Raw genomic sequence first — 22,600 nt, 5'->3', positions numbered from 1 at the left:
AATGTACAACATGATACTGTGGTGGAGACATTTTTTGAAGTTATGGGATTTCTAGCAAGCTGCTGCACACACATCATTTGTGAAAATAGCAACCTGAAGAGCGATCTACGCAGGCTTGTGGCAATTTGGTGCCTAGTTTTATGGCATTTGAATTACCCGGTGATGATTTAAGAAAAGGTGTCCTTATGTTTGCCATAGTGAGGAAAGCATAGTGTTGCGCATCACACAGAGACTGCACTTTCTTGAGATAGTGAACCTTGGAATTAACTTAAGAAAAAGGATGATCATTAATATCAAACTGAAAACTGGGAGAAAGGTATTGGAGGCAGGAGGGGCTGAAAACTATACCTCACTGGGGATCCACACAGTGTCATGCTGTAAAGTACGGTGGCACCACCAACATTTTACCGTTTGCACTTATTTGTAAGGAATGGAGGGACTGTTTTGATGTGTATGTAATAGTTAATGTAGGTATGTTTACAAAAAAAGAGAAAGCAATCAATTTCAAACAATTACCTCCTTAACTGATGGAGAACAAATGAGGAACTTTATCGCCTATAGTTAGCTGTATATCAAAAATATTTCAATTATTGCAAAAGAAAAATACGTTGTAGAGCGGCACAAGTTTATAAACAGAAGATAAATTGTGGGGGAACCAGTCGATGGCCACATGGCAGCATTGAGAATGTTTAAAGATGTAATTACTTACTGACCAGTTATTAAAAAACGTGTTACTTCAGCAAACAAATAACAAAAAGGTGCAGGAAAAATAATTACTCATATTTCACAATAAATTTAACATTAGACATAGTGGTGGAGATAGATTGCACTCTGATGGAAGAATCCTCACAGAGAATAAAGGGATTGGCAATGGTTGAAGGGGGTCAAATGCATTCCCAAGAGAGTCAAGTTAAATGTAAGAAAAACGCTATGAGGTCTATTATGATGTCGGGTGGATCGCCACCGCCCGCATGGCGGTGGCGATCCGCCCGACATCATTCCCCGCTGGCCTCCCATTTCCCCTCCGCCATATTATGATGGCGGGGGTACCGCGGCCGACGGGAAGACCGTGAGGACCGGGCCGAAAAGGGTTGAATATGGTGGCAGTGTCTGCTAGACACCGCCATCCATATTACAATGTCAGCGGGAAGCAGCCTTTCAGTGGCAGTGTTGCCGCCACAGAAAGGCATGTGGATTCCTCAGTCGGGGGCCCGTTGCGGGCCCCCAGGATGTCGGGGCAGTGGGGGAGGTACATGGGGGTACCTATGGTACCCCCCTGCATTTGCATGGACGACATGGCAGGCTCCGCGCGGTGCCTGCCACGTTGTGCATGGAAATGCACAGATGCCTTTTTTGCATTGCGGCGGGTGCTGCTGACAGCACCACCCACCGCAATGGAAAAAATGCAGAATGCGCCCGCCAACGTGGCGGGCGCATCCTAATTGTACCTGCGGGACAGGCACACACATAGCGGGCGGTCCCATTTTTTAATAATATTTCCCCACTGTAAAAATGATTTGCCATGGGAACTGGGGGCGTTTGTGGTTGTCGGTGATGAGGAGTACCAAGTTCTAGAAATTTTTGTCAGGAGGGGGTCCTTACGCCTGGAAATTTTGACAGGAGGGTCTCGGCATCCAAAAGTTTGAAGACCTCTGCCCTAGGGTAACAGTTGCGCTTTACAAATGTCTCCAACATAAAATAAGTGGTACAAGAAGCAAATGCTCCATGCGGGCTGCAGTGTGACCTTACACTGCCCACCTGGGACAATTTAAAAACCTATCAGTAGAGCTTCATATCACTGCAGGCAAATCTGCAACACGAACATGTCAGATTAAATATACATCTTTTTTAATATCTTTAAACCAAATTGTAATGTTGGATAAGTCAAGTGTGCCTCAAAGGGCCTCTTTGTATAATATTTAGAATCAAATTATGCACAGTAGTTTAACTTGCATGTTCCCGCAGTAACAGATTTATAGTACTATTTACTGCATAAGGTAGGTAAGGTTAAGGTAGTTTTACCATTGACAGAGCCTTCATTCTTTTAATATTTTCCCAACTGTATAACTTGGCAGAGGGATAGTCTAGAAATTCCCTCTTCTACGATAGGCTGAGATTCAATTGATCTTCTACTGGTGGGGAAAGGAGGAACGTCCTTTTAACAGAAATGTCTACTCGCCTGATTGAGGAGTTCAGATTGCAGGGACAGCTTTTTGCCATTTTTGAAAAACTAAGAATAGTGTTTGCTGGGATAACCTTAAACAACTAATGCTGGGAGGAGGCGGGGTATTTGTTTTGCAATATTTGGCTCCAGATTCTCCACCAACCACTAGTGTGTTACCGCTATATCTTGCAAAACCGAGAAGAAAAAGTGCTGCTTGGAACGAAGAAGACAGGGAGAAACAGAAGAAAGTAACTGGTTGTTAGAGCAGAAGAAATACGTTACTTACCTGTAACTGTAGTTCTCTAGTATTGGAAGCTTTCATCGATTCACATGCTTGAATCATTCCCCGTTGTCATGATGGGAGCCCCCCCCGGTATTTAAAATAGTAGTAGTAGTAGTAATAGACTTAAATAGTCATAATACACTAATAGGTATAAACAAAGACGGCCTAGGCCTCTTAGTTTAATAACCTATCCTAGTCCTTTATAGAGAAAAGGACCACATTTTTGGCTCAACCAATCAGCACTTATCGCCCTCTAGAACACTCCTGAAGCAAGCTCAGAACCTCAGATTTGGAGCACAAGTGCTATATACAACCGGATTAGACATCTAAGGTGAGCTTACGCCCGGGGAGGAGGGTGGGTCGCATGTGAATCTATGAAAGCTTACAATACTGGAGAACTACAGTTACAGGGAAGTAACTTATTTCTTACTCCAGTATTGGAACTTTCATAGATTCACATGCTTGAATCAGAGTAACAAGCAGTTCGGTAGCACATTTACAATAGTTTTGACGCTTAACAGAAATCTAACAGTGTAACCTGCAAGCAATCAACAAACAGTAAAAAAGATATAATCACAATGTTAACAATTAAGGAAATGGAAATCCATAAGCATTAAAGACAAGAAACGTGTTACTTACCTGTAACAGCAGTTATCCAGTATTGGTGTCTTTCATAGATTCACATGCCTGAATCATTCCCCGTCGTCGAGACGGGAGCCTCCGGTACATAAAAAAGTAATGTCCTATAGACATACATAGAGAAAAATAGGCCTAAGGGCCTCTCCTTAGTGGCCTATCCTTGTCCTTATGTAAAAAGGACCAAACTCTCAGAGCCAGCCAATCAGCCATCACCTCCCTCTAGAACCTTCCTGACAGGAGCCTCAGTCCCTCAGATTTTCGTACGCACTAAGCTAGGTAGGCGTAATAAAGTTAGAGAGAGACGTGAGTCCTTCCAGGGGAGGCGGGAGGGTTGCATGTGAATCTATGAAAGACACCAATACTGGATAACTGCTGTTACAGGTAAGTAACGCGTTTCTTATCCAGTATTAGGGGTGTCTTTCATAGATTCACATGCCTGAATCAGAGTAGTCAGCAATACATCATGCACATTTCCGATGTAATCATGCCATATAGTCATTTTAGATAATACACATATTACCATGCAAGCTTGAAACATTGGCATACATCAATACATTATATCAGCAAGAGATGTGCATACCAGGATGGAGGGATGTTGGAAGGCTCACCTCACTGGAATAGATGGCGAAGCACCACCTGGCCCACTGCCGCATCCTTCATAAGTTCAGCATCCAGGCAGTAGTGTCTGGAGAAGGTGTGAGGTGACTTCCACGTCGCCGCTCTACATATGTCCAAAATCGGCACTCCAGCGAACAGCGCTGCTGATGTGGACATCGCTCTGGTGGAATGCGCTTCCACCCTGGCTCTCAAAGGCCGTCCGGCCCCGTCATGGCAGAATGCTATTGCTGAGGAGATCCACCGTGAGATGCTCTGTTTCGTTAGAGGCATACCCATCCTTGGCCTACTGTAGGCCACAAATAGCTGTGATGACTTCCTGAAGCTCTTTGTTTTGTCTATGTAAAACTTTAGACACCTTTTGAGGTCCAAAGAGTGGAGCGTCCTTTCTAATGCGGTGGCAGGGTTTGCAAAGAAGGAACGTAGAACCACCGGTTCATTGAGGTGAAAGTCTGAAGGCACTTTCGGTATGAACTTGGGATTTGTCCTCAGCACCACCCTGTCCTGTTTGAACTGCATGAAGGGTTCCTGAATGGAGAGAGCCTGTAGCTCGCTGACTCTCCTGGCAGATGTTAGAGCGAGCAGCAGAGCCGTTTTCCATGAGATGTACTTGATGGAAGCTCGATGAATGGGCTCAAAAGGGTGCTTCATGAGTTGGTTAAGGACCAAATTGAGGTGCCACGTCGGTGGGACCCGTCTAGGTCTTGGGAAGGATCTATATAGTCCCTTTAGGAACTGCTTGATAAGCCTACTGGACCAGAGAGACGGTCCTTTGTAAGTCCTGGTGAAACGTGAAATGGCCGCCAGATGCACCTTTATGGATGCGTGCGCCAATCCTGACTCTGCCAAGTGTAGTAGATATGGCAATATCTGTTCGGGTGTGATATGGAGTGGTCTCAGGCCTTTCTCTAAACACCATGCGCAGAATCGTTTCCATTTTAGAGAGTAGGTTTTGTTGGTACTGTCCGCTCTCGCTTTTGCCAGCACGTCCCTGCATTCCTGCGGGATGTTTAAATGACAGAACTCTCTGTGCTCAGGAGCCAGGCCGATAACCCGAGCGATTGCAGGTTCGGGTATTGCACTTGCCCGTTGGACATTGTCAGCAGGTTCGGGTGCTGCCTCAGACGAATCGGTGTCCTGATGGAGAGGCGATGAAGATCCGAGAACCAGTGCTGCCTCGGCCAGAACGGGGCAATTAGGATCAGGGTACAGGGCTCCGCCTTCATCTTCCTGAGGACCCTGGAAATCATCGGAAACGGCGGAAAAGCGTACGCAAATACGCTGAACCAACCTATGGAAAAGGCATTTCCGAGTGACCTTGGTTGGGGACGCCAGCTTGCGTAGTTTGGGCATTTGGCGTTCTCCTTGGTGGCAAACAGGTCGATTCCTGGGACTCCCCATTCTGAGAATATGTGAGCCAGCATATTCTAAATACGCTGAACCAACCTATGGAAAAGGCATTTCCGAGTGACCTTGGTTGGGGACGCCAGCTTGCGTAGTTTGGGCATTTGGCGTTCTCCTTGGTGGCAAACAGGTCGATTCCTGGGACTCCCCATTCTGAGAATATGTGAGCCAGCATATTCTCGTCGAGCTCCCATTCGTGGGAGAGGGATTTCTGTCTGCTTAGGGCGTCTGCAATGGTGTTGTCCTTGCCCGGGACATAGTCCGCCCTGAGTGTGATCCCATGGAGTACAAGCCAGTTCCAGATCTTTTGCGATTCGCGTGATAGACTGAGCGAACGCGTTCCTCCCTGTTTGTTGAGATAGTGCATCGTCGTGGTGTTGTCCGTTCTGACGAGCACCTGGGAGTTCTGGATGCGTGGTAAAAAGGCTTGCAGCGCCAGATACACAGCCCTCAATTCCAGAAGATTGATATGGAGATGCTTCTCCTGATCTGTCCATTTGCCGCTTACTTGGAGGTCCTGTAGGACGGCTCCCCAGCCTTCCAGGGATGCATCGGTGGTGATCACCAGCGGTGCTGCTGGAAGCAGGAATGGCAGTCCTATAGACAAATTCCAGTGATTTCTCCACCATTCCAGGCTCTTGGATATTTGCGGTGTTATCCTCACAATGTCTTCGAACGAACCTGTACTCTGAGTCCATTGGTTCGTGAGGGCTTCTTGCAATGGACGCATCCGAAGTCTGCAGTGAGGGATGAGGAGTATACAAGAAGACATCATTCCTAGGAGTGATTTGTAGGTTCGAACTCTTAGGGACTTCCTTGATGCCACAGCCGTGGCCAGAGATATTATCTTGTTTTTCCTTTCCTCTGAAGGAAATGCCCTTGCGCATTCCGTGTTCAAGGTCGCCCCGAGGAAGGTGATGCTTCTTGTTGGGGACATGTAGGATTTCTCGTGATTGAGAGTCAATCCTAGGTGTTGAAAAATATTGGTGCAGGCGTTGGAGGATTCGGTCGCGCCTGCAGCTGAAGGTGCCTTTACCAGCCAGTCGTCGAGGTAGGGGAAGACTTGGTGACCCATTTGACGCAGGAAAGCTGCCACAGGTGAAAGGCACTTGGTGAAAATCCACGGAGCGGATTTGAGGCCAAACGGTAGGACCTTGAATTGGTAGTGCTGTCCTGCCACCTCGAATCGTAGAAACTTTGTGCCCCCTGAGTATCGGGATGTGATAGTAGGCATCCTGAAGATCCAAAGATGTCATGAAATCTCCTTTTTCTAGAATGCCTAGTATTTCTTGGATCGTCACCATCCTGAACGACTGACTCTTCAGGAAAGAGTTGAGTGCCCTGAGGTCTAGAATGGGCCTCCACTTTTTCTCCTGCTTGCGTATAAGAAAGAAGCGGGAATAGAATCCTTTCTCCCTTTGAGACGATGGAACTCGCTCGATCGCTCCTTTCTTCAACATCGCAGATATTTCTTGGAGTAGCAGTCGCAGATGTTTGTGTGGAAACCTGCGGGGAGGGGTTGCAGGTGGGATGGTGGTGAACTCCAGGGAATGGCCAAATCTTATTAATTGAAGTACCCAGCGATCTGTGGTGATGAGATGCCAATTTTCTAGGAAATGGGTCAATTTTCCTCCAATCTTTGATGAGGGAAATAGTCGCTGGACTGGCTGGAGTAACTGGTCACTGGCGTCCGCTGGTGCCCCTCTTCTGGTTTTTACCCCTGAAGTTTGATCTCCCATAAGAAGTCTGACGACCTTGTTGTTGCTTCTGTTGGTACTGGGATTTATTCTGGTAGGAATACCAGGACCTAGTCTGATAGGATCCCCTGTAGGAGGACTGGCCTCTGGATTTGTTGCCTCGAAAGGACTGATTCCTTGCCTGCAAAGTACCAAGCGCTCTAGCAGTATCAGTGTCTTTCTTGATTGCTTGGAGCGCCTCGTCAATCTTATCCCCGAAAAGGTGTTGGCCGTCGAAGGGCATGTCCAGCACTTTCGTCTACACTTCCTGCCTGAACGATGTTGCCTTAAACCATCCCTGACGGCGCAGGACTGCAGCCCCAGCCAGTTGACGAAAGCCTGTCATGGCCACATCTATGGCACAATCAATGATCTCGGCTGCCGAGGTTTGGCCCTCAGTAAGTAGTGCCTTGACCTCCTCCTGAACTGCGCTTGGCAGCTCCGCTATATATGGGGCTATATCTTCCCAAAGCTGGCGGTTATAACGCCCTAACAGGGCTATGGAGTTGGCCACCTTGATGGTCATTGCCGATGTCGTAGAAAACCTTTTACCGATCGTGTCCAACTTTCTGCCTTCCTTGTCTGGTGGGGCTGACAGAGGAGAGGAAGGGTTGCGAGAATTCTTCTGGGCCGCCTGGGTTACGACCGAATCCAGTTTCGGGTGCCCATTAAGGCAAGCTGGCGCCGTGGTTGGAGCCTTGTACTTTTTATCCAGGCGTGGAACAATCGCAGGTACAGAGGCCGGCGTCAGCATCAGTTTCTTTCCCTGGTCCCAGAGAAAGTCAATAATTGGGATCGACTTCGTTGTCTTCTTTGTTTGCTCCTTGAAGTCATGTAAGAAGCACTCACTCTCAGTCGATTCCATCACCATATGAAACCGCGTCGCTGCTCTTTCCACTATCCTATGGAAACCGCCAATATCCACTGGCGGTGAATCTGCTTGGCGCGGTTGCGGTGAAGCTGGGGAGGATGCCACATACTCTTCCTCCTCATCGTGATCCGTCTGGTCTTCCTGGACTTCCCCCTCTTCCATTTCTTCAGCCTCCTCATCTGATGATTCTATCACCTGAGGTGGCACTTTCTCCTGGCGGACCGGAGTAGTTGGCCGTGTCTGTTTTGGGGCTGTCGCTGGTGGATTTGTAGTAGGCGTCGGGCCCCCTGTCTCAAGTGCCGGTGATTCCGGGAAACGTTGTTTGTAGTCCCGGATAAGGTATTTGAGGTCATTGACAATTGACAGGGGAAGGCATACCATCGGGGTGACCTCCGTGCGAACCTGATCCCGGAAAGGGTGTTCCTGGCAGCTCATCTCCTCCTGTTCTTCGTCCGTGCTCTGACATTTGACGTGCAGCTCTGAAGGGGAAGTAGCCTGATCCAGGAGTTCTTCTTCAGACTCCTCACTCTGAAGAATCTCCATAGGCAAATGAGTTTGCACCTTACTTGGAGACGTTGTTTCTGGTGTAATCTGTTTCCTGGTCAGTTTGCCAGACCCAGAACCCTGTGCAGGATCCCCTGCCGTCGTCCGTGGTGTTGTCGACGGTGGTAGGGTCATAGACGACGTTTCTATGAGCTTGGATTTCTTCCATGGCTCAGTAATACCTATGGTCGACGACGATACCCTCGTCGACGGCATGGCCTTCGTCGACGGTGTCCCCGTCGACGATGTTTTCTTCTTCGACGATGCCTTCGTCGACGATGCGCTCGTCGACGATTCATTTGTCGTCGACGTCTGCGTCGTCGACCCTCCCGTCGACGGGGGGCTCCTCATCGACGATGTCGTCGTCGACGGGACAATCTTCGTCGTCGACGAGGTCTTGGACGTCGACGACGGCTTTAGCAGTATTACAGATGAAATAGGTGTACCTGCTGACGACGATGAAGGAGTAGTCGTCGTCGACGAGAAGACTGACGACGCTGTCGTCGTTGACACAGTTGTCGTCGCTGTGGAGACATAACCTGGCTCCCCAACTCTTTTTTGCGCTGAGGAGGTTGTCGCAAATTTGCTGGCCGACTGGGTAGGCTTCTTAAAAGTCTGAGAATCCTTTCAGACACTGAAGATTTTGAAGATCTTGCCTCTGAAGACTTCTTGTGTGTCTTCATAGGAGGAGTGTCTGAGGGGCCAGGAGACGTCACTCTCGGCCTCTTCAGGGAGACTTCAGAGGTCCTTGAAAAGCTTCCCTCTGAGGATACCACACTCTCCCTGTCCTTAAGCCTGTCCAGCCAGATGAGCAGACGACCTTCTCTGTCCCTCAAGGTCTTGTGAGGGAAAGACCTACATATTTTACAGTCCTTAAGTACGTGGTCAGGATAAAGGCAATATAGGCAGAGGTCATGCTTGTCGTCCACATGTAGCCTTTTCTTCCCACATGAAGAGCAGGCCCTGAAAAGGGCTTTCTTCTGGGATTCAGACATTGCCAGAATTTAGAAGAAATAAATCACTCACTGCAGTGATAAGTGGCTTGAAGCAATCTCAGTTCAAGTCCTTGAAGAAATAAGTCACTTTTAAAAGTGAACACATTGGTTTTAAAGAAATCCTGAGGAGAACTCAGGCTGGAGACTCCCTAGCACAACGTGCGGTAGAAAATCTGAGGGACTGAGGCTCCTGTCAGGAAGGTTCTAGAGGGAGGTGATGGCTGATTGGCTGGCTCTGAGAGTTTGGTCCTTTTTACATAAGGACAAGGATAGGCCACTAAGGAGAGGCCATTAGGCCTATTTTTCTCTATGTATGTCTATAGGACATTACTTTTTTATGTACCGGAGGCTCCCGTCTCGACGACGGGGAATGATTCAGGCATGTGAATCTATGAAAGACACCCCTAATACTGGAAAATAACTAATTTACCATATCGAAATGTGATACAGTTGAAAACATGTAGGAGGGTGGACAGGGTGGCTCACCTTAATGGAATAGACGCTGAAGCCCGACCCACTGCAGTATCATTGAGAACTGCTGAGTCCAAACAGTAGTGCCGGGTGAAAACGTGTCTATTCTTCCACATTGCTGACCGGCAAATTTCCAGAAGTGATACTCCCGCAAATAAGGCTGTTGATGTTGCCACTGACCTCGTAGAATGTGCTTGGACTCTAGCCGACAGAGGTCTGCCAGCCTTCTGATGACAGAAATGTATTGCATTCTTTATCAGAATTACAATGATGCCCATGTTGTCATTTGTATCCTTCCATGGCTTCTTGCCCCTTTACTTGGAACACTATTTTCTTCCTGTGCCTCCCGCAGTCCGAGACTTCTCAGCCACCTGCCCCCATGTCTACCCTTTGGATGAGACACGCCCAGGAGGAGGGGGGCGGGGATAAAGCGCAGTCCTGGTGCAGCCGCGCGTGCACTTGCGCGCTCCAGTCACGTTGTACTGCGCCGGTGCAGTCCTTTACTTGAGCAGAGACCATGTTAGTGTCAGTCAAATGTGGCATAGTTCACGTTCAAGGTTTAAAAATGTCGCTATAATAAGGGAAGTATTGCCTAATCCATACATGGTAGCCTCAATCTAGGTGTTTCAAGATGGCGATGAGGCGCGCACGGGACGACATCTCACGTTGCTTCGCCCCTCAGTCCAAGTCTGAGATGTAGGAGGGAGCGTGCGTCGGCTAGCCCCGGCGCCCCGCCCCCGCCGGTGAGCACCACCCGCCCGATAACACGGATTACCGTTGGGTGCCTAGGTGCTCCCAGTGATGAGCGGCTCCGCTTCCCACCCCCCGCCTCTCTAGCGGTTCGGCAGCCCTGTCCCCCCCCCCCCCCCCATCCAGCCGAGTGAGGTGGGGCGCCCGGGCGGATGAGGAGTCGTGAATAAGGAGAGCGCTTCTGCCAAGCGCGGCCCTGCACCAGAGACAGCGCCGCCCCCGCGGGGATTGTGGTTGTCTTGGTCATTCCCCAGCTGGACCATGGCGGATGACAACGTGCTCTTTGAGGCTGTGTACGAGCTATGCGAGGTCATCAGCAAGTAAGTTGTGTGCTCCCTGTCCCCGGTGAAGAGCCACACTGAGGGGATGGTGTCCACTTCACACATCAGACCCCCTCCCTAGCTTAAGGCGGCCACCCTCTTCCCTTGGGCAATGAACAATACATTAACTGGCATCATCTGTGAGAGGAGACTGTTAGAAGGGTCTATTGCCTGCCACTGAATGAATGGGTGGGTGCTGGAGTCTGTGCACCCTAGGTACGAATGAATGCGGGCGGCTTATGTGTTTGGTGTGCACTAATAAGTCAGAGATCCAATTGGTTGATACTGCTGCACTCGGAGGAGAGTATCGGGTGGCGGCTATAATCAGATGCCCCGATAGGAGTGCAATTGATTGGGAGTGGTGCGTGTAGGGGGCCTGGGCATGAATTAACTGGTGTCAGTACTTTTGGGTGTACGGGGGGTAGTGTTTCTCACTATTATTACATCTGCGCGGTTCGTGATTAATAAATGTGAGTTTGGTCATGGGCTTTTTGTTGGTCTGTCCTGTGTTTCGGTGTAGGAAGGTGAGGGTTGTCCTTTTGTGTAAATTAGTGATGGAGTATGCATGAAGTCTTCACTGCTTCCGGCTACCAATGATCCGAGATGCATTATATACTGTGCCCGGACGAGGCAGCTCGTGTGTTCGTACGTTGATAAATGATAGCACATGGGAGTTGGGCGGGGGCTGTGAATGGCCACGAAAAGACACCGATGGGATGAGGTCCTGCTTTGCGTGGTGTACGTAGGGGCGATGCCCATCGGAATGAATAGTGCTACTGTTAAAGATATATGAAGAGGCAATGTTGTGGGCATGGAAATATAAAGGCGTTGTGTGCTTGTGTGTTCAGTGATCTGAATGCACTGTGCCCCTGGGTGTGAGCTGATAAGGGGGTGTGTGTCTGTTGTGACAGTGCTTCATGGAATAAGGTGGACAGAGAGCGTCTGTGCGCCTATGTTTAAGATGCTCTTCTGTGTATATGCATCTGGGCGTCTTTGCTGTCCGGGAGGTGATGCTCTTGCTCTGGCGCCGCGGCCAGGGCGACTGACTCTGGAATCTGGGGATCACGGTTCGATACCCGGCGCGGGTGGCAGGTCAGCCCAGCACCATGTGACTCTGGGCAATAGCTCGCTAAATCTTCCCGACGGCCCCCAGCGCCTATAGACCGTTACGGGTGATCCTTCGCGCTTTACAAATGTGGATTATTATTATTATTATTATTAAGACTCGGATTCCCAGCTTCTTGCAGTTTTGCTGTACCATTGAGTGGATTTTATGCTCGGATCCTGAGTGCTCTCCAAGGTGCGCATGGCCCGCGGGACTTACATCTTATCGCTGACAGGTCCCTTCCTGTAGGCTATCTATGGCAGAGTCGCAGGGATCTCACGTTGCTGTATCAGACGCACCAATGATCCCCAGTATCGGGACCCTGTTAATTTTATTAACACCGCCACATCTAATATGTGAACCGTTGTTAAAGAACAGTAAATGTTTCAGCACCCAGGCAAATGTGCTACATAGCTTAATACATATAAGGTCCCAAAGGCGAGACCGATTGCATTGTAAATGCTTGTTAACTTTTGAAGACAGATTAGAAGACGTCCTTCTCTGTCTAGAAGGGTTTTATTAGAAAAGGTACAGCAGATTTTGCATTCAGATGCCTTATGATCTGGATATAGGCAGTAAATGCAATCCTTGTGGGGATCATCGACAAAGTCTTTTCTTCAGGTAAGAGGCACATTCTCTGAAGAGAGCCTTCTTAGCCTTGTCAGACATAATCCAAATATATGGAGACACACAAAAGCAGGAAGATGATATAAGAAATACATATAGAAGATTGTACTTTCCTTTTGAAGAAATCCAAAATTCTCTTTCTTGATGAGAAGAAACTGAGCAGAGCTCAGAGGAGACTCCCTAGCACAACGTGCGGTAGAAAATTGGAGGTTCTGAGCTTCCTTCAGGAGTGTTGTAGAGGGTGATTAGAGCTGATTGGTTGAGGCAAAAATGTGGTCCTTTTCTCTATAAGGACTAGGATAGGTTATTAAACTAAGAGGCCTAGGCCTTCTTTGGTCAATACCTATTCGTGTATTATGACCATTTAAGTCTGTTACTACTACTACTACTACTATTTTAAATACCATGGACACCCATCATGATGACGGGGAATGATTCAAGCATGTGAATCTATGAAAGTTCCAATACTGGAGTAAACCTGTCTGCCTGGTAGGGGCCTGAGCAATGTTAGTGCTCTCCTGGGTATCTTGGACTTAGAAAGGCTACGTTGACGGCTAGGGGATAGTCCCTTGCACCCAATAAGCATTCACAATATGGTATATTCTTAAAATGATAAGGAAACGTATGCCGTTTATTCCCCGTAATTCGTGTAAAACGGTGGTAACAGCACTGGCCTTATCTAGGCTAGATTATGGGAATGCTTTATATGCTGGGATACAGATCCAGCACCTAGCAAAACTGCAGCGCTTACAAAACGCTGCGGCTAGGCTGGTGCTGGACATTCCCAGATTCGAGCCGGTTCCATAAAGATTAAGAACCCTCCATTGGCTTCCAATGGAAAAAAGGATAAAATGTAAGTCTGTGCGTCTGGCCTATAAAGCCCTCCATGGGTTGGGATCTCAGTTTTTAAAAACACATTTGAAACAATACGAGCCATCCAGAAGTCTGAGATCTAGCCAAGCAAAACTGATTCAGGTTCTGAAATATAAGCAAGTCATGTGGGGTGGGGGGGGAAGAAGATTTCTGATGCATGCAGCTAGGCCCTGGAATCTTTTCCGTATTTCGATCAAAAATAGCCCATCTCTGTTTTCATTCAGGAAAGAGGTAAAAACCTGGCTGTTTACCTCCTGTTAGAACTTAGTCTCGGTAGAATCCTGTTTTTACATCTAGCGCCAAGACGCCCGTGGGCAATCGCACGCTTTATAAATTCACAAATCAAATCAATCAAATCAATCAGGACAGATTGAGGTGAGCACCTGCTATGTCCCAAGTCAAAAAAAGGGTCCCAGGAAAGGAGAAATACAGCAGGTCCCGTTTGGAACAGACGTTTGGCTGCGGTCCTAAAGGATTGCAAAGTCTGTTTTACACTGAAACCGAGGCCTTCCACTCAAAAAATGGTCCCTGATGGCGACATAATGAGCACCATTAATTAAACTATAGAATATATGCAACGGGGTCCGGAAGTTCGGATACTTGTGTTCTCTGCTCCCGGTAGACACAGCCATTTACTGCTGCAAATAAGAAAGGCTGTTTTGGTAAAGATAGTGAAGCCTGAAAATCTGGGTGCAAGGACATTGGATCTCTCCAGGAAAAGACGCTCTTGGATGTTTTTCATTGGAATGTTCCAGCTTCAACGAATAAATTGTGAATGCGGATCAATTCCAGAAGCCTTGGGAAACACACCATGAAAAACCTGACTTATCTTTGCTTTCTTGGAATGTATGAGGCTGCACTAATCCTAAGAGCTAGAGTCAGGTTGGGCCCCAGCATCAAAGACAGATCTCTTGGTGATCCAAAACGGACATCAGGAACAGCACTGAATGAAGCCTGAGGCTTTTGGGGAACATGACCCTCAGTGCACTGCCACAAAAGAAAATCTATAGGACCTGTTCGGCAAAAACTGATGGGCAGAACTCAAGGTCGACGATGAATGGCCTGTGGAAAAAGGAACCGGCATGGCTCGTGATGGCATGTCCAGGGGAGGGACCAAACCTAAGATCAGAAATGCATGGTGCCATCTGTCATCACTGGACAGCTAGTACACTAGAAGAGTTTTCCGGATCCAGTCTGGTGCCTGGAGAGATCCAAAAGGGGAGAAATCCGCTGGTAGGTAGAAGTATTCATCAGAAGCGCTAATGCCTCATTGCTCCCTAGTTGCCATTTTGAAAAGCACAGCCCAATAGGATAGCACTTAATCCTTTGAGACCCCCATTGTAGTTTTTTTGGTTGCGTATTGCCTTTTCTTAAAACTCCATCCGCCTGATCCCCTTGACCGAGTTTTGCTGTTTGGGTGAAGTTTCATCATTTGTAATTTTCTTCTGTTTACTAAATGGATTTATCAATGTATTTCTTAACTTGCGTGTTGTTTCAGTGCCGGGGTCTCCAATCTTTTCTATAACGAGAGCTACTTTTGATCAATGAAAAGCGTTCTGAGCTACTACTGACTTTGATCATTGTTGCAGGATTATAGCAGTGGCAACGCAGATGTATTTCACAATATCGAGGGACGAAATACCGTCAATCAAGAATACTGACTACACATATACATTGGTAAGTATAGATTTACTCTTCTTAGTTCCATTTCTACATACCCTGTATGTTAGGGCTCGGTGATAGGCTACCAGGACTCCTCACTGAAACCTTCTTTTACTTAACAGGCAGGACATTGCTTAGCTCTGTCGGATCGCATTCACTGCTAACCCCACTAGTCAATAATGCAGTTCCTTAAGATCAGTACATGAATATACAATGAAATGTTATTACAATCCAGGCGGAGGAACTTTATTGAGTACTATTGAAGTACCATTCATCACACAGCTATATGTATCGCGAGAAGGGACATACCTGTTAGGAAGCTCACAATCAGCCCCACAATGACAACCGTGGTGGAGTTATGCGCACTGTACCACATGTAGGATAACGAGTAGAACTTGGCCAACCCACTAAAGCGGAAACAAAAGAAAAGAAATACTTAACAACAAAAATCAAACACTTGACTGGGAGATACTATAACAGCACAATAGGATTGGAATAGCGAGAACATAAGTCCTCTTTTTAATAAGGTAGTAATATCCATTGAGGTGTCCACACACCAACAATTAATAATGCCACTATTACCTCGATGAATAGTACTCACGGAAACACAAGAAAACAATGCACAACAACAATCTTACCTCATTGCATTTCTTTTGCAAACACAACTAAGGGGTGCCTGGGATTAATCTTGCTTGTTACAATGATGAGCACAGATGGCTCCACTCACTGTAAGAGTGATATACATCCAACAAGGGCTGCCCACATGGCCACATCTAGGACTTTTTAAAGGCCTGTTGAACCAGTGTGCAATATTGGATACCTATCAATGTATTATTTGGTCCCAATGATTCATGACTGTAGATCTATTGATAGGCGGATCACCTGTGTATTATCAATGCACTCCAGGAAACAGCTATGGTGGGAGTGAAGAGGTTACGGCTGTTGAGGTAGTTGTTGGTGTTTGAGGTGAGAGTTGAGCTGGCGCAGGATGGACTCAAATAAAATATATACTATGCCGAACAAAGGAGCTGTGCTCTGGGTTACAGCTTTTTGAAGGTTCATGCTTATCTGCACTTCCAATACAAGCTTCAGTGTTCTGGCGACAAGACTACGAAGAACCGATGGCCGGAGTCCCCTGGCGGACAGATACACTGTCTCAGTCATGCAAGATATGAAATAAAGAGCGCTGGAACAAGGTGGGTCACTCTGGCGACAGCCGGCCCCCAACAGAGAGGTCAAGTTGGCATCAGTTTCTTTGGATGATTAGGTCAGTGAGGAGAGTGGGCACAGAGTCTGTGATACCTGGTATACTAAAAGCTCTACGCAGTCACTGCACTGTTTGGATTTTGGGCCACCTGTAGATTGGCATAAAGTATTTAAAACAGTTGCCCTTATGTACAAGAAGAAATGATCAGCTTCGGGCACAGGGAAAACTCTGCAAAGCTACAAGGGCTACTAAACTGAATAACAGCATCAGTACTAAACAAACGCCAGCCTCTGAACACTCCCAAGGAACCCCCTTACTGTGCACGTCTCTGCCTTCCTGACAGACCTTTCTGTTTTAGGATTTTCAGTGTCCATGTCACATCACCACGTTGAACCACTGCTGCTACTTGAAAGGGGGGGCGCCTAGCCCCCGATAATGCAACGAGAGCGAGCAAGGCACTACTTTGCCTGCGGGTTTCGGGACCTTTCAAAACAAGGAGATTCTTGGGTGACCGTAGGGGAGAATGTGGATTCTTTGCCATGACTGGGGTCACATGCTCATCAGAGCAGCTGAACCGCATGTAATACAAACAAACAGGCCTTGATGTATGTCTGCCATTGTAGACACTAGCGAGTCCTATGTGGCTGCTTTGCCTTCCTACTTTGACTCTGTCCTCTATCCCAGCCGCCATCTTACCCATCGTTTTACCTTTCATAGCAGTGGATCAAGGGCCAGCTGCTCTACTGGCCATCGGCATTAGGAGGTGAGGGATGGGGCGTGCACCATATGGGCGTCAGTATATCTCGTGTCGAACTCATTCCCTGGATCAATTAACCATCCTTGGATCAGTCAGACAAGCCGTGGATGACCACATTGTTGGGTGCTGCTTGACCCATAATGCTCCCACTGACCAGTCTGGGTCATGTGTGACTCCCAGCTGTAAACTGCAACGTCCTACTTCAGTTCTACGAGTTTGCATCCATTTGCAGATATTGATCAATTCTACATGTTCTGTGACACTTATTCTAACTTACACGTGCAGTGCATGCATCCCACCTGCCTCTCTAAACCCTTTCCAAATCTGATCGAAGGACAAAACATACCACTAATTATGTGGTGACTGATTTCATGAACACACTATTAGTTCCCTATTAATATTGCCTGCGGCGGGCTCTGGGGTCTTCCAACAGAGCACAGATAATGTAGGCGCCTTCTCTCTGTCCACATCCACTTCAAGCCACTGATCAACACTTCACCTCAGTTCAGGAAGGCTTGGAAAGTAGGCAACCAAGAGTCAATGCTTCACTTATACACCCTCACAAATTCTCTGGATGGGGCAATGAACATCTTATAAGTCAGCACATTAATATGTGTATTTCTCTTTTTAAGTTGGAAGTTCCATCTCTATAAATAGATGCATAGACGACACTGTTAGAAGACACAGCAAGCTCAGGTCCAAGCCAGAGCCCGGCCACATGTTTAGGCTGGTGACCTCGTCTCGTGTAGCCATCAATCATCAGCAGAGAAGCTCGGGAACAGAACCTTTGCACTTTTTGAGTGTGACCTAATGGCAAGAAGAACTGCCGTATGTTTTACTGTGATCACATTGCAGGTAAGGCGAGTTACCACTTGGCATACTCCGTGGTCACAGGTCTGTTTTAATCTTTGCTGGAATCCAGATTCGGGACCACTGGAATTATGCGATTTTTAGGCTGCATTGTTTTCTGCTTAACTATGGATTTGCCATATTTACCACATTATCTACCATCTGCTGCATAATCTACAGCTTTTATCAAAAATAACTGGTTTCCACCTCAAACGGACCAAAGCTACTAAAAACGCAGCAACGCGTGTTGCTGTGCAGTTGAAAGGCCTTCGCAAAGGTTACCTGGCCATCTTTCTGTTGCTTATGGATGTCAGACTTAATCTAATGAGGTGAAATCTTAGGCCAGATAGTGTTAAATGACAAAATGCAAATCAAAATGTGGCTCATTATGCCACATAATTCTCATTTTCTTGCAGCATAATTTCGTACACTCTGCTGCATTATTTGGTCTTCACTTGCCGCATAATTCCAGTGACCCCGACCTGATTACAGCGCATCTAACATTTTGAAGAGTGTTATCTGAGCTCCACCAACAAAAGATGTTAACATGCCCCTGCCCCAGCCTTGGAACTTTAGCAGTCTCTTTTTTCATTTTCCTTCTCCTGTGTGAAATCCACAGACATGCTCCTATCTTCTCCCACGCCCGAATCTCTGCTCAGTAACTCTATTGTGTCCACCCGCCCAGCTCGCTCACAATGTTGCTCGGCGCACTCAGACACCGCCTTGTTCGCGCCTTCTCGCCCCTCGCTACAGTACCTCTTCTTCACGGGCGCCGTGGACAGCAGCGTCGTCATGACGGCCGTCGTGAAGTTCCCAGACTCGGGGCCGATGGTGCTGTTCAGCAGCTGAGCCGGGGCCGACTTCACGTTCTGCACAAAACTCCCAATTCCGACCCAGAAGGCCATGGCGAGACCGGCTAGCAGGCCAGTGAGAGCGCCCTGGGGGCAAGAAGGCAAGAGTCACTCACTACCATGACCACATCGCTTCCAAACAGGGCATGTCACACACGGAAACAACACACAGCATCCGAGAAAACACAGGAGCAAGATGCCCTGCACGGAGCTGTATGTCAAGCACTGCCAGCAAATCTCCAAGAAGTAGAACACATATAATCAACATACAAAAGGGAACACATTTATCATTTCAATATTACTTTTTAATTCACAAGCACTGACCCCCCCTCCCCCCACATAATGACGTCATGAATTTAGAAATCATCATGGTCTCAGCATTTTGACTTGACGGATGGTGCTCGTTAGCGGCATTTAAAACGCCTTTTTCCGAATAAATAAAAAGTGACGCTGTGAGGGAGAAGCGCCTTGGAGACCTGTTGAGACGGAGCCGGTGACTTCCTGCTGCCACCATACCCAAGCAACGTCTGAGTGAGCAGAAGGCCTTGTTTATAAAAAAAAAAAACGAAAGAAACAAGCATTTACAATGCAACGGTCTCGGTATTGTTAAAGTTAGAGCTATTGGCATTGTAAATGGCAATGCCTTTTATTTATGTGTTGGTTTTTAAAACATAAATGAAAGGCATTGTCATTTACATTGCCAATAGGTTAAACTCTCGCAAGTGCGAGACCTATTGCATTGCAAATGCTTGTTATTCCTGTCTTAGAGAGGGGTTACCTTTGCAGTTCATTGGCCTGTTCCTATTGAAGAGGACCGAGACACATTGCACATGGTTTGTCTCTGTCTAGAGTGAGAGAGTGATTGAGTGAGCAAACAATGATAGACTGCAGAGTGGCACTGGGCTTGAGATTAATTCAAGCATTCCACTGATCACTTTATTCTTTTTGTTCTTGATACACAATGAGGCCTAATATGAGCTCTGTCAATGTTCTTCTCACCACCCACTTAATATCATATGAATCCGACCTATTTAACTACCCTGTGCCAATGCAGACCCCTCCCCCCATTCCTAATCTTAGTTTCAGGACTGTTCCTCTCTGTTTTCCTTTCTCACCCAGACATACCCCTTCGTCTAGCCAGGCTGACCTGCACCAGTCCTCACTGCCCCCACCCCTCACAAATTGTCATAGAAATGAATAGGCATCGCCTGATATCAAAATGACACCCTTTTTAAGAACATTCATAACATTTTACTGAGAATGTAGCGAAATATCCTGAGCTGGGAATTTCGGTGTGCAGAAAGCGCTGCTACAAGTGCGCAAATGGAGGTGCCCTGTGTATATGTATTTTGAGGGACATGTCGGGAAGAGTATGCACCCGAGAAACCAAATGAACAGAGGCTGGCCACCCTCTGGGACAGGTCCCCAATCCTCGGTTCCAGCAGAACACACAGACCGCTTGTACTGGCGCTGGGAGCGCGGTGCCGGAGTAAAGAAAACACGCATTCTTGCAGGGCTGAGGCGACATGTAACAAAGGCTGCTTTTAACGCCGGCCCACGAGAGGAGCGGGGCAGGCAGTGAGCACAGTACATGTCAGATGTATGCAATACTTATAGATACATCAAAGCAGGGTAGATACAGCCAAAGTTTGACACAACGATTTTTGTAGTCCGTATGCAATGTAGAGACGAGCATTAACTACAATATCAATTTGATAATATTATTTACTTATTATAAAGTGCCGAGTTATCAATTTTGCAAAGTTGAGCGATATTACCACTCACCAAGTCATTGATCACATTAGAAGAGTATCGATTTTATTTCCTACTGTTAAAAGAACGTAGAATACCACCACACAAAAAAACAAAATGGAATTAAACACGTTTGTTTCGTTCAGATTTTTGTTTTCAGACTCAGTTCTTTTTTTTAAAATACACGTCCTTTTTTATTCTTCGGGGCAGCAGTTTGTACAATGATGACATATGCCAGAGTGAAACAGCCACAATATCAAATTTTAAAATGTGAAAAATCCACATTACCCCATTTGCATCACAAACTATTAACAAAACGTGCCCGGTTGTTATATTGAGAAGAACAAAAATGTTTCAAAAGTTGGACAGACCAGTTTAACTATTTCCATATCTCCTAAAAAAAAAGGGGATTATGGAGGAGATATCGAATTAACGCTTTAAATGCGCATATCAGCTCTGTGGAGTAAAAAAACACAATTCGCCTGTTTCCCACGGTGGGTTATAGGAGCGCGCCTTTCAACCATGGATGTGTGTTTGTTTTTGCAAGATGACGTGTTTAAATAAAAGCCAGGCTGGTCTCTTCGCCCAGCTTCACCTCTTCTCCCCAGGGCTCGCACCTTCTTTCCAAAAGCCATCGCTCTGCGTGAATGGTGAGCAGGAGGATGGCTGGAAGGCAATACAGCCAAATGCTCTCCTGACACATTTCAAAGAGAAGACGCGCTGCGAAAATAAACACCTTTTCCGAGGTTGGCACTTCAGCCAAATGACCCCTAATTAACCTTAACGAGATGTCTGATTTCCAGCCTTCTGCTCCCACCGCCGAACGGGGTGTTTGGTGTGAAGTGTGGAGCCTGTCCCTTTAACTCATGCAACCCCCCTCCCCCCCCCCCCACCTCACTCCGACTTTTCAACGGGCAGGAAACATTCCCCAGGAACAATAAGGCACAACAAAAATAGACCCTTCCGTGCTCAAAAGGCATCGCATTTTGGTGTGCCGCCTGCAGGGACCTAGCCGTTTGCTTCTGGGGTCGTCCAACTATTTAGTCGCAGAGACGGGGCATGTGGGGTTCACAGGGTGTCACAGCGACCCCTGTACCCTGCAAGGTAAAGAGTAGAAAGAGCTAGTTCGTGCGGCATTACACTTTTAACCAACATCCCCCCTCGCAAACTATGGCAGAGACTCGGGGGCAAAGCACGCCAATGATTTTTTTTTTGGGTACGATTCTGACACGCCAAACGAGAACACAAGGGCTGGCCCAATTAGATGGGTTATTTGGTGTTCTGACTACTAATAAAAACGAAATGCACCATTTGTCTATAAGCATTCGAGTGTTAGTAAAGTTGTGTTAGCATCATTCGCTCTCCGAAAGTGCTTCACAAACCAGAAGGCCAGAGAGAGAATAGGGCGGCGTCTTTTCCGTAGAAGGAACTCGCCGCGGTGTTATTTCTGCTGTGCCGGACTGCAGCTGCAGTAAATCATATTGTTACCGCCTCTAAATCCACTACTACCAGATGCTTAGCAAGGGACGTGCGCAGTAAATAAACCTCGGTGCCCCACAAATGTTATCGCACGTGGTGTGAAAAAAAGCCTAAAAAAACGAGAATCCCTGAAAAATATTACGTGTTGAAAATGATTTTCACCATCTGACGTAAGCCCTTCCTGCACCTGCTGCTATTCAGTTACCCTGACATAGCAAAACCGTTGCAGGGTTATATTTCCGACATTTCATCCAAGAAGAAACGAAGGACGCATTAAAGAGCAGGGCGCGCGCTGAAGTTCTGTTTGTCGGTCGGCGCTGGTGGTTTGCCACGTCGTGATATTAAGATCTCCCTGGGTGTCAATCACAACTAAACACAGCAGGGTAAACTAGCCATGACCCCCATGCGCAGCAAGCGGATGCTGCTTACCAACTGTTGGGCTGTTTGTTTTAACGCTCCTTTGTCTCTCATTCAACAAGGCCGAGCAAAAGGCACACCACCGCCTTTCTCCGAGGTCAAGAAGAAATGCCTCGGAGAAACGCAGTGTCCTTTTCGGATTCGGGGGCGTGTTTGTCTTTTCTCTCCTCCAGCCATTGGCTGGAGGAGAGAATGAGACTTTCTTTAAAAAACACGCCCCCTGATCCGAA

General features: G+C 47.2%; 1 protein-coding gene across 5 annotated transcripts in view; it reads right to left on the bottom strand.

Moving 5' to 3' along the window:
• Window positions 1-22,600, bottom strand: part of SLC5A6 (solute carrier family 5 member 6) — a 318,876-nt gene that overhangs the window by 21,835 nt on the left and 274,441 nt on the right. For all 5 annotated transcript variants that reach the window (XM_085613195.1, XM_085613191.1, XM_085613193.1 and 2 more), the window contains 2 exons: window positions 18,628-18,809; window positions 15,368-15,465 (listed from right to left, as the gene is read on the bottom strand). In XM_085613195.1, the coding sequence (XP_085469321.1) occupies window positions 15,368-15,465; window positions 18,628-18,809 (280 nt within the window). The remainder of the gene's footprint in view (window positions 1-15,367; window positions 15,466-18,627; window positions 18,810-22,600) is intronic.

The sequence above is a fragment of the Triturus cristatus genome, chromosome 6 (genome assembly GCF_964204655.1).
Source record: "Triturus cristatus chromosome 6, aTriCri1.1, whole genome shotgun sequence".
Taxonomy (NCBI): Eukaryota; Metazoa; Chordata; class Amphibia; order Caudata; family Salamandridae; genus Triturus; species Triturus cristatus.
The sequence above is the reverse complement of the archived record's forward strand: the minus strand, read 5'-3'. Positions and strand labels throughout refer to the sequence as shown.